The sequence below is a fragment of the Heloderma suspectum genome, chromosome 1 (genome assembly GCF_057233095.1).
Source record: "Heloderma suspectum isolate Gila_16-S chromosome 1, 16-S_ref, whole genome shotgun sequence".
NCBI lineage: Eukaryota > Metazoa > Chordata > Lepidosauria > Squamata > Helodermatidae > Heloderma > Heloderma suspectum.
This window is the reverse complement of record NC_139458.1, coordinates 20,925,449-20,937,859: the sequence shown is the minus strand read 5'-3', so window position 1 is coordinate 20,937,859 and position 12,411 is coordinate 20,925,449. Positions and strand designations below refer to the sequence as shown.

The 12,411-nt window shown below is 49.6% G+C and overlaps 1 protein-coding gene across 1 annotated transcript in view; it reads left to right on the top strand.

Annotated features, from left to right (window-relative positions):
- The first annotated feature begins 565 nt into the window (after positions 1-565).
- The window catches only part of KIF26A (kinesin family member 26A), a 199,068-nt gene continuing 187,222 nt past the window's right edge, over positions 566-12,411 (top strand). The window contains exons 1-2 of the mRNA XM_084837551.1: positions 566-808; positions 1,082-1,360. Coding sequence (XP_084693677.1) covers positions 791-808; positions 1,082-1,360 — 297 coding nt within the window. The 5' untranslated portion in view covers positions 566-790. The remainder of the gene's footprint in view (positions 809-1,081; positions 1,361-12,411) is intronic.

The following is a 12,411-nucleotide window of genomic DNA, read 5'->3' as shown; positions in this document are numbered from 1 at the left end:
GTGGGATTTGGGTGGGGACCAGTGCCGAGTTTACGGACCCCGCCAAGCCGCATTCATTTTTCAAAAGCTGTTTTGTTCACACAAGCGGGCGAAGCAACTTTTTAAGAATCCACCCCGCTTTTGCTCCCTCTTGATTTTTATAAACCGGCTATTACGCTGTTGACTCCAGATCAGTCCTAGAGGAATCTGGCATAAGAGACGCACGCACACCGCAACCACACCAAACCGGAGTCACGTCGGTTTCGAAACCAGCAAAAACTGTTAGGAGAGAACACTCCCCCGCTGCTAACCAAGGCCCTCTCGCATCTCTTCTGCTAACACCGCCCCTCCCGGGCTTCCACGTGCTCTTGTCTGTGATCTCAGTCGCGCTTCTGTGCGGGGGGGGGGGGGAGAAGGGCTTAAGTTCCTCCTCCCCTCCGCGGTGGTCTCCTCCCTCTCAGCTCCGTCCTGGACTTCTCTCCTTTAACTTTGCAACCCTAAACTTTCCCTGCCTTTACAACATGGGAGCAAACACCACGTAGCTGCCGGAGCCCGAGGGGAGAGGGAGTTTTGCAGCGGCTTTTTCTTTTTGCAAAGTGCAAAGGCAGCGGCGGGACGGAGGGAAGCGAGGCTGGGCTGTGCGGCGAGCTGCTGCTCCCGTCCCGGGACGTCTCGGTTCGCCATGGGCATGCCGGCTAGTCCGGGCCGGAGGGGTTTCGACTTCGCCCTGGCTGCTGCGCTTTCATTGTAGCCGCCGCCAGCGTCGGATCTGCTCGTCCGGAACCGGGGGGTTGCTGGGCCGAGCTCGGACATGCCACCCGCGCCGGGGGTAAGCGGGGAGGGCGATGCAGATCCCATCGGGCTGCGGGCGGTTGCAGCCGTCGACTGAGGTTTGCGGCCGGGCTGGTTCTCCGCCGGGGTTCCTGCATCTCGAGGCGCGTTCGGCGAGATCTCCCCGCCTGGACGGAGCCTCGCCGCGGATCTGCGTTCCTTGGGCCGGGCGCGTTCACACGCCGCAAAGGGCCCCCTTCCCGCAGCGGCTCCCCTCCGCGGCGCTCCCGGGCACTCGCCTGACCGCCTCTCTCCGTTTGCTCTCTTCCAGGTAGCCGAGGGCAGCCCTCGGCGCGAGCCGCCGCCGCCGCCGCTCTCGCTGGAGCTCCCGCCGCGGAAGAGGCTCCTGCAGCCGGCAGCCCCCGAAGACCGCTGCGGCAGCCGCCCCCCTCCGGAGGGAGCCGGGGCCGCCGCGGGCCCGGGCGGCGAGCTGGGCCACTTCGAGAGAGCCGCCAAGGGAGGATGGTGCAGAAGCTGCCAAGCCAAGCTGGCCGAGCTCAAGAGGCAGGCGGTGAAGCTGGCCGCCGGCTGCGGCGCCCTGGCCCCCCCGGTAGGTGAGCGGGACGAGGGGGCGGCGGGGGGCTGCGGCGGGCGGCGGGGGGGCTCGGCCGCGGGCTGCTCCCGCCCCGGCTCTGTGCACGTCGGCGAAGCCGCCTCCGTCTCGTCAAGCCGCGTGCACGAAACGTTGCACGCAGGGCAGGGCAGGGCAAGGCAAGGCAAGGCAAGGCAAAGCAAAGCAAAGCAAAGCAAAGCAAAGCAAAGCGCGCTCTCCGCGTGTGTCCCTTCTTGCAACTGCAGCACTGGGCTCGTTCCTGCACGCTGAGAGCGGCTGGCAGATTCGCTCACTTAGCGCAGCGCCCGGCTCCGTCGCCGAGCGCTGCACCGAACGCCCATTGTACCGTGCTGCGAAGCGGGATGCGCATTCCCAAACAATGCCAAGCTGCTTTTCCTCCCCTTGAAATATTGCCTGGGGGAACGGTATACGGTCCTGCTCGCGGTGGGCTAATAGGGCTTTCTCCCCCTGTTGCATTCAGTGCACGGTCCCTGCGCTTTGATACCTGGAAGCATTGCTGCTCGTTGCATGGTGCAGCCAAGCCCCTGGAACACGATCGTGCACAACACGCCGTATTTTGCCAGCAGGAAAATGTAACTGTGCCCTTCTTTGGGAACTCTGTGTACTCCGTTGCGGGCTGGGCGGTGTGGTTATCTGTCCACGCTGCCTGATACTTAGATGTGTCTGTGAAGACGGCGCTGGGTGCGCCGCTTCTCTTCGCTCTGGATTGCGAAACTCCTGCGTCTGTTTGTGCAAGGAGGCACAGCCTCCCCAACCCCTAGGCTCAGCTGAGTAGCCGGTACCTGTTGCACTTTGCATTGCACAGATGCGCTCTGCAAGTGTTCTTTGTATAGTTCTGCAAAACACTCGGAACTTTTACCCCCGAGGGATAGCTGTGCACACCCCTGGGAGCTGCTTATTATCTCTGTACATTAGGATAATCTACGTATATTCCTTAATATCCTGATATAGTCAGGGCACTGCACGGTACCTGCATATAACTCTCTTCTTTAGCTGTGCATAGCTTTGCATGTTGCCATAATTCCTTTTTATAATCTTGGTGCCTGGTATTTCAGCGAGTACTTCTCTTTAAACGCAGCAGGGGATCTGCATATATTGCAGAAGAGCTACATGACTGTCTGAACAGGGCAGGAACAGCCATGTGTATAACCTTGTGCTTGTTGCGTTGTGCAGAGAACCTCTGTTCGAGCTCTAAACAAGATTCAAGGTACTTCTCAAGCTCTGGAGGCTCTGTGTATGACTCCATGTACATCATTCCTCTGTGCACTGGTGGATATCTCTGCATGTTGGATAGGACTAGGACATATTCCTGCATCTTGTGAATGTAATCACTTATTGGTGTGAGTGTGTGTGTATTTCCTTTTAACTAGCAAAATGCCTGTCATTATGGTAGGTGTGTGGACTTGGATATTGCCTGTAAAGGGCGTGTACCATATCTCTGTGCATGCTGTGTGCAGATGGGAGTTGAAGTCCAAAACATCTGGAGGGCACCAGGTTTGGGAAGACTGCATTATGTGCATTCCTATCCATGAGGCATGGGGCTACCCCAGTGTCAGGGCAAAACCTGCCAACCACCCCTAACAGCAGAGTTTATTGTTTTACTTCTTCCTCTAGGGATTAATATCAGCCATTTACTAATATAGATGCAACTACAGGGGTGGCCCTTGGGGAGAATATTTGGGGCATATGTTAAGCCTTCCGCTTGCATCTTGTGACCTCCCCCCCTGCCCCAGTTATTGAGAATTATCTGCTCAGCTCCATCATGAGTAGTTCCATTTTTTGATTGCACTAGAAGGTGATGGGATGGTGGGAAATTTGAACTCAGGGTCTCCAAAACAGAACTGCATGAAATGGTAGCTGCAGCTGGCTGGCCCTCTGTATATGCCCATGATCTATTGATTGCTAGTAAAAGAGTGAATACTTCAGCGAACTAATGTGGAGAAGCAGGGAAATGTACTGTGCTGGACAGACCTGGAGCGCATTTGCAGCCTGATCCTGCGCATATTTCCTTGGAAGCAAGTCCCCCTAAGTGCACTAGTGCTTTCTCCCAGGTAAGGGGTCCTTCCAACCTGGAGAGCCAGTGGGTTGTAGCGGTTAGAGCACCGGTCCAAATCCCCACTTAGCCATGACGTTTGCTGAGTGGCATTGGCCCGGTCACTACTTCTCAGCCTGACCTTCCTCATAGGGTGGTGGTAAGATCAAAAGGAGAAGCATGCATCCTGCCATGACCTCCTTAGATGAAATGTGTTAAATAAATAGCGCAGCGGTGTGAAAGCATGGCTCCTTCCAGTGTCGCCGAGAGGCTGATCGAAGCTGGTGGTTGTGTGGGAGGTGCTGGTATGCCTCCTTCCCTTGCCAGTATCGCCTCAGTTCCTCCAGTGATGATGTGTGGAAAGTAGCCATGTTGGCAACTCCACCCATGTGATTACAGCAGGAGTGTGGGAGCCTGTGGGGCCCTCCAGATTTAGAGGGCCACACGTTCCTCACTCCTGGACTGCAAGCATCCTATGAGAAGGAGCCATACTGTAGCAGCTCCCACTCTGCTGGGCCCTTGTCAACCCTGGTCTGTTTGCTTGTTTGTTTAATTTGTATCCTGCCTCTTCCCCCCCCCCCCCACAAATGGTGCTCAAGGCAGCTAACAATAAAATACAGCTTAAAAATGAAATCTTATTTAAAACAGCAGAAAAACAAAAAACACAATTGAAAACACAGCACTTGGCCTACACCTGTGGCAGCAGAATGAGATGGCAGAAGCAACTGAGGGAGAAGATAACATTTTTTAATGCTCCTCCATGTTAAAATAGAAAACTAGCTCATCCGGGCAAGTCGTTCTACCCCAGCTCTCTCACTGCTGCGGTGTTGTTTTGTAAACGCAGGGGAACGTTAAAAAATGTGATCGCTCCCCCCCCGCCCGCGGCCTGAGGTGGGACAGTCTACTTCAGAATTTGACCGGCTCGTCTTCATAAGGTTCCTGGAAGTGTGCAACACTTTTCTGCAAGCATGTGTTGCAAGCGACATTTTTGCAAGCATAGAGCTTTACGTGTGAAGCAGCTCTTCACATGTAAAGCTCTGTGCTTGCAGGGCCATTTTCTCATTCATGCCAAATGAATGGCTGCTTGAGGGTGTGGCCAATTAGTGCCCTGGTGTCAGAGGTGGGGATATGGTATGATCCCATTTCCCCCACCGTTCACTAAATGTGGACAGGATTCATGTCAACACTGCTGTAGTCAGATGAATGTCCAGAGGAAGGGAGTTCTGTGGTCACTGCAGAAAAGGCCCTTCTCCTTCAGGAGACCAACTTGGCATCCATACCATTTGGTACATCCAGCAGAATCTTGTTAGCTGATCTCCAGTTTCAGGGAGGTTTATCTGTGGGAGGTGGACCTCCCTGAGATAACCAGAATGCAGACGTCATGCTTTTTATCTTATAAGGGCAAAGCATGTACGCAGATGACAGTTTACCAAATCGTAACTTTTTGTAGTGTGCTTAACTACTTGGTAAGCTGGTTGTCTGCAGCCTGATTCACACGTTGCTTGCCTGCAGGGTAGAGACGTGGTGGAACCAGAGGGTGATCCTGGACCATCACAGTTCTCTCCAAAGGAATCCCTCCACACGAGCAGCTCTTTGTATGTAGGGACTCCATCTGACCAGTCACACGAACATCCAGGACGTGTGGAAGCCGGGAAGCCCTGTGCGTGAGCAGCTGCTCACACGTAAAGCTTCCTTTGCAGGGGACTGCACGCAATGTATAGATATTGGAGGGTGGGGCTAGCCCAGGAATGCAATGCTGGGGGTGTGGCCAGAAGCACAGCCTCATTCATGCTTCACCATGCAAGTGCCCTACAGGCAAGTAATGCGTAAATAGGGCTTAAATCAGGGGTGTGGAACCTCAGACCCGGGGACCAATCTGGCCGCCCTGCGGTTCCAGTCTGGCCCTTGAGTTCCCCAGAAGGCCACGCTCCCAATTCCTTCCCCACTTTCCCCCAACCACTGTTTGGTTGGTTATCGGCTTTTGTGCAATCTTTTCGCTTGTTTGAAAAAGGCTGAAATGCCTCTCTTAGGGCTTTGTTACTGGTAGTAAAGGCTTTAAGGTGAAATATGCTGGTATTTATGGTATTTTTTGGCCCCGCCCCTTTTGCTTTCAGGCCTGCCTACCACTGGAATGTGGCCCCCAAGAGATTCTCCAAAATAGAATTCAACCCTGGGGCTGAAAGAGGTCGAATATCCCTGGCTTATATCATCCTGCCAAATGGTGAGGAGAGTTTTGCCACTCAGCTCTTTCCCAAGAGTTCTGGTTGTGTGTTGAAGTATGCTAAAACTCTTCCAACATTTGGCATGACTGTACAGATACTTGCATGCATGTGTCACAGATACATTGCAATAGTTTGCTGCTGCTGATCGTCCTATGAGCTGAGGGCATGACCTGAAGGCACCCAGGGAAGCAACCTTCCTGAACTTTAGCAGGGCTCAGTCGTGGCACCAGTTCCACACCCATCATTGCAGGCTCTCTTTGGAGGAAGGGTGAGATTTAAATATAATAAATAGCATTCTTAAAGTGTGGCCTGGGATTTCCCCATGGGGGTGTGAGCAGTTGCAGGAGAAAGACAGAACTGGACAAGGTCTCCTGTGCTTCAGATCAGCCTTCCTTAGCCTGGTGCCCTCCAGATATGTTGGACAACAACTCCCATCATTCCCAAACAGAGTGGGTGGCACCAGGTGGGGACGGCTGGCTTAAAGGATCTCTGATAGGTGTTTGGCTAAGTTTAATGAAGATAAAATAGGGAATGATGTGGCTAAAGTCAAACATTTGTAATCCCTGCTGATTTTAGTGGGAGGGGTTAGGCTGCAGTTGTAGGCACATTTCTCTGTGAGGAAGCTCCATTGACTCCAGTGGGACTTCAGAATAAACATGCGTAGGGTTGCACTGTTAAGCGAGTGTTTAAAGCTCTGCTGTTGAAATCCAGGGGGCTTAACGATGCTCAGCTTCACCTAGACTAGCCTTCCTCAACCTGGTGTCCTCCAGACGTTTTGGATGACAATCCTAGCATTCCTGCCATTGGCCATACTGCCTGAGGTTGGTTGGGACTTGAAGTCCAAAACATCTGAACAGCTCCAGGTTGGGGAAGGATGGCCTAGACCATGCCCAGAATCAGTAAATGCATTGCATTCTATTACTAACATTTCGTTCCAGTGTCATGCTTACATTTATGTAAGCAGTGGTCCATAATAAGATTATGCAGAGGCTTTTGAAGGTCTTTATCTCCAGGCTTTAAAGGTAGGGACAGGCAACTTGTGGCCCTCCAGGTGTTCTGGCCTGCAAGTCCCACCATCCCTAGCCAGCCTAGCCAGTGGTGAGGGATGATGGAAACATAGGAAGCTGCCTTATACTGAGTCAGACCCTGGTCCATCTAGACCAGTATTGTCGACACCGATTGGCAGTGGCTCTCCAGGGTTTCAGGCAGGAGTTTTTCATGCCCTACCTGGAGGTGCTGGGGATTGAACAAGGAACCTTCTGCATTCAAAGCATGGCCTCTACCACTGAGCCATGGAGTTGTAGGCCAAAACAGCAAGGTACAGTAGGACAAAACAGATGTGAAGATCCTAACAATTTAGGACGCCCATAATAATGTGTGTGTTTTGTTTTAATAATGAAAAAAATCACATTGGAAGTAATGTATTGTTTTCCAAACAATGCTTATCTGGATATTTGCAAGAATGAGGGGGGAGAGAAAAGAGGGCCAGCAGCGGAAGCCACCCCCTCCCTCGACCTTCATTTTCATTCAAAGAGTTCCTGTACGATCGAGTGCAATTCCCATAGAATCTAAATATAGTTGTCTTTAGGGGTGGCATTGTAATCCGGTGTCGGACTGTGGGGATCAAATGTTTGTGTTTCAGAGTTTGATGAGAAGCCTGTTGAGATCGGGGGGTGGGGTGGGGGGCGGGGGTGGGAAGTCTTTTTATGTTGTCTTGAGCGGGGTTCGGATCGGTCCTTTTTGTTCCTTTCATGTGAAACGAAAAATGTCAAAGGCAGAACTGCTAGACTTCCCGTTGTCCGGTTAGTGAATAGAAGGTTAATTTTCCATTGTTCACGTATAGGGGTATAATGGCCTTGCAGGAGTGCATAATGCTTAAATGATTTTTGTTCTGATCAGGTTGGGGGTGGGGGGTGGGGGGTTTCGCCTTCATTGCAGGTAATAGGGTCCTTTCTATGAGCAGGCCTTTTGTCACGGGGAATCAAAAGAAAGGGGTTACTCTGAAAGTCAATGGCTGTTATTTAGCTGCTCAGGTGAGGGGACCCTTCTCTCCCTCTCCCCTCAGAGACCGGTTTGTGTGGTCTCATTGTGCCAGTCTCGGAGAAACACCCTCTGATAAGTACTTGATGATAGGGAAATAAATCCTCCCCCACCCCTCTGCTTTTTCTTCTGTTTTTTTTTTTAAAGCGTGCCGAGTAAAATAATCACTTAATAGCTGCCATAGCAGCATCAAAAAACCTCCAACAACGTGCTCGGAGATAAGATTGCAGCCTGCTTACTCCTGAGTAGTCCCCAAATATTCCCAGAACATTCAGCAAGACTGCATGAGGAATTGGTTCTTTTCCATCTGCACTGGCTGCCAGTCCGTTTCTGGGCCCAATTCAAAGGGCTGGTTTTAATGTTTAAAGCTCTAAACGGCTTGGGGCTAGGTTAGCTGAAGGAATGTCTCCTCCATATTTACCTACCCAGACATTAAGAGCATCATCTGAGGCCCCTCTCCAGCTATCCCTGGCAAAGGAGGTGAGGTGGGTGATTACAAGAGAGGGGATGTATTCAGTGGTGGGTGCCCCATTTGTGGAATGCCCCGCCCCCAGAGAGCCTCACCTGGTACCAATGTTACTCTTTTCAGCACCAGGTGAAGACAGTTTAAGAACTGTTTTTAGATCCAGTCCAGCATCCTGTTTCCCATTGTGGCCAATCAGAGGCCTCCAAGAAACCCACAAGCAGGGGAGAAGAGGCCTAGCCAATTTGCACTGTTACTCCCAGGCTACTGGTATTCAGAGGCATACTGGGTTCCTGATCCTGGCTGGTTCGTATAGCCATCATAACTATAAGCCATTGTCAGACCTGTTCTCCATGGATTTGCCTAATCCCCCTTTAAAGATAATTAAGCTAGTGGCAATTGCACCATCTTCTGAACAACTAGGACCAGGATACGTCAGGGTAGGCCTTCTCCCTCATCATCCTGCCCAATGACTGAGGTCTTCTGAAGAGGCACTTCTGGTATCCCACATGGGTTGGAGATCTGCTTGGAAACTACCAGGTTTGGGGCCTTTAGTGTGGTGGCTCCCACTCTATGGAATCCCCTTCCAGCTGAGATCAGGCAGGCATGCACTGACATGACTTTGTTTTCAGGGTTTGCTGAAAACTTTTCAAGCAAGCTTTTCCTAACTAATGAGTAAGTTCCAGCCACTGTTTTATTGGTGTTCCCGCTTTCATTGTAACATTTATTGTATTGTAATTTGTTGTATGCTGCTCTGATATCTTTTGATATGGAGCAGTTTATAAATTCTTAAATAAGGGAGAAATCCTATGGCCACTAGACACTGTCTAGAGGGCCATAGGATTTTTCGGTTTCTGGGAACCCAGGTTGGAGCCCTCAGCTCCCCGTCCCTCCCCCTCTGCACTAGCTACGTCTTGGCTCTCAGAAACGGAGCTCGGAGAGGGCAAAAAGGGGGTGACTCCGAGGGCAGGGAGGGGAGAAGATAGCAGAAACTGTGTTACGAAACTTCCTATATGTTGCACGGCCTCCCCCCCGGAGGTTCCTGGCTAGACATGCAAATTTGCACATCTAGCCAAAAATGCAAGGTGGCTGGAGTACGGAGGGGAATATTGCCTCTGTGCTCTGGCCGCCCTGCATTGGATAGGTGTCAGCCTCCGGGTTTGGAGGCTGACGTCTAACTCCACTGGATTATGCCCTTAATAAATATAAATATATATCTCTATCTCTATCTCTATCTCTATCTCATCTATCTATCTATATCAGAGCCTTCCTTATGTTTCTCATCACCCGCCCTTCTCCCTTTCACTTGTACAGTTTCACTGAATTGTCTCTGGACATGTGTCAGGACTACTCAGAAGTAAGAGGATTATGTGCAGTCTTATCTATGAAACAAGCTTGTCAAGGTTTTGATGCCTGATGTGACAGCTGTTAAGTTATTATTTTGCTTGGTATGCTTCTTTTTTTACTTCTTTGCCTTTGACGTTGCCAGGCAGAAATTAAGCAGGGGAAGGTTTTCTTATCACTTCTATCTTCATGCCAAGGAAAGCTTCACCTGCTAAGTTTCTCTACCTGTCAGGCTGCTATTAAAGACACAGGAGGAAGACTAGCAAAACAGCGACAGCCTTAGGCAGCCCCTAGACTCTCTCTTAATTGGCATGTGAAAATACACATGTGAGAACGTTCTTAAGGCAGGAAAGAAAGTATAAGAAGAAATCCATTATTTAATTGCGTGCACCGTCCTGTGCTTCACTCGTACAATAACTTGTAAGTCTGGCCTCTTCTCTTTCCATTTTAAAGATGTGGAATTGATACTAAGGAATGTTAGAGTTGCCAACAGACCAGAAAAAATGGTTTGACCTGATCTTGTGCCTTTAAAAGCAGCTTAATCAGCAGAAATCTGGGCTGTGCTGGAAGGGCATTGCCTCTTCTGTACAAGAAAATGGAGGGTGTGGTGTTTTAAAGTGCTGCTTTTGACCTTTAAAGCTTTAAGTGGTTTGGGACCAAGTTACTTGAAGGACTGCCTTCATGCATATCAGTCTGCCCGCACTTTAAGATCAGAAACAGAGGCTGTTCCCATTTGCCCACCAGTTAGGTGGGTGACCACACGTGAGAGGGCCTTCTTTGCAGTGGCCCCACACCTTTGGAACAAGTTTCCATCAGAAGTCTGCCAAGGTCTGCAGGCTTTTAAGAAGGCCTTGAAAACATATTACTTTACCGTGGCCTTCTCTTGATAGGACTGCTCTTGTTGCTCTTGTTGTTGTTGCTGGTTTTATTGTTGGCTTTTATTGTTATTTTTATGTTTTTATCACTTTTAATATTTTAACTGTTTTTATGTATTTAATTGCTGTAAGCTGCCTTGGGAGGACTTCTATCTTGAAAGGCAGCTAAGAAATGTTTTAAATAAATAAATAAGGGCGCAATCCTATGGCCCTTAGTCAGCGGCTAGACAGCCATAGGATAGGTCAGTTCCCTGAGAACCGACCTCCACCCCCTCCCACACTGCCTTGTAGGAAGAGGAGCACAGAGCAGTGAAAACAGGGCGTTCCTGGGGATGTGTCCGGGTGGGGAGGCGGAAGTGCTGTTCCAGCGCTTCCTATGCATTGGCCGGCGTCCACCCCTCCGCTCTGCCTTCCGGTGGCTAGACAGCCAAAATCGGCTGTGTAGACACGAATGCAGGGTGCCTGAAGGGCGGAGCAGACAATCCCTTCTGCTCTGCTCCTGCCCTGCACTGGATAGGCGGTTGCCCCTGAGCTCAGAGGCAGACGCCTATCCCAATAGGACTGCGCCCTAAGAGTAGAAAGCATTAACATTTGAAAATGTGTGATGCATGTCAGTGTTGCACAGGTGCAGGACATCAGAAACAATAACCCATAAGCATCACTTCTGATGTAACCGTGCGGTGCAACCTTGAGCATGTTTATTCAAAAGTAAGTTTCATTGAGAACAGTGGGATTTGCTTCCTGGTAAGTCTGCCTGCAGCCTTAATGCAGTGCAATCCTTTGCATGTTGGCTTGGGGCGGGGGGAACTATAATGTTCAGCAGGGTGTACTCCAGGTAAGCCCACATAGGATTGTAGCCTTCATTTGTTCTCTTGTTTAGTTGCTTTAACAAGATGCTTGAGGAAAGGAAGGAGAAGAAAAAGCAAAGATTGACTATAAGTAATGTTGACTGTAGGCAAAATGTTGACTATAAGCAAAAGTCCAAAATCCATATTGGTGTAATACCTTTATTAGGCCAACCAAAAGTTCACAAAAATGTGCAAGCTTTGGAGATCAGGAGATTGTGAAAGCTTGTACATTTTTGTGATCTATTGATAGGCCTAATAAAGGTATTACACTAATACGGATTTTTGTTTGAAGGCCACTTCTCACCAAAAGCTTCAGAAACAGCAAACACAAGAAATCAGGACGGTCCTTTGTGCCTTGTTCTGGTTTTCTGGTAGGCAGAGTAAACCCAGGGAGGTCACTGCTTTGAACTTAGTCTATATACTCAAAAGACTTGTGTCCTTTGCCATGATAATTAAGATCTTTCATCGGCGGTTCAGAAAGGTCTCCCACCTGGTCTTGATGGTGGGTGAGTGCTTTGGAGATGAAAGAAGGGTGAGTTTCTCCTGCTGATTATCTTTATTGATGAAAGAAGGAAATTTTCTTCCCAGAGTTAAAGCTGTTGATAATGGCTCTGAGTCCAAGCTTAGAGTGGCACAAAGTCGAATATTTGTTTGCTGGCCAAATATCTGTTTGTTAAAAAAAATGTTTTGGGTGAACCCGCACGTTTTTTTGAGAAGCCCGTGGTTTGTTTACCTTCTGTGCTGCTGTTGTCCTTTCAAAAGAATAAGATTACATGGGTCCTTTGTCATCTACCTTATCCTTAAGTTTTGGTCACGCTCTAGCGTGACCAAGGATGGAGCTGCGCAGATAAGGGCAGGCTTGGTTCTCTGTGATACGGGGCACCAGATGTTAAGAGGAGATAAAATATCTATCTAGATGTTGCTTGTGAGTTGGTTGTTGTGAGGATAAAATGGAGACGAGGAGGATCATGTATGCTGCCTTGGGCTCTTTGCAGGAAAGGCGGGATATAAATTTAAAAAAAAAAGAGATCCTTAAAAAGAAAAGAAAGGTTTTACAGCACTCTCTCATCTCACCTTCCTTTTTGTGCTGTTTCCTTCTAGAGTTTTCAGAGTAATGTTTGACAGTGATTCAAGATAATGTAATGAATAAATAAACCAAAGATGACAATTGCAAGTGCATAGGTCTGGAAAGAACCAGTCCTT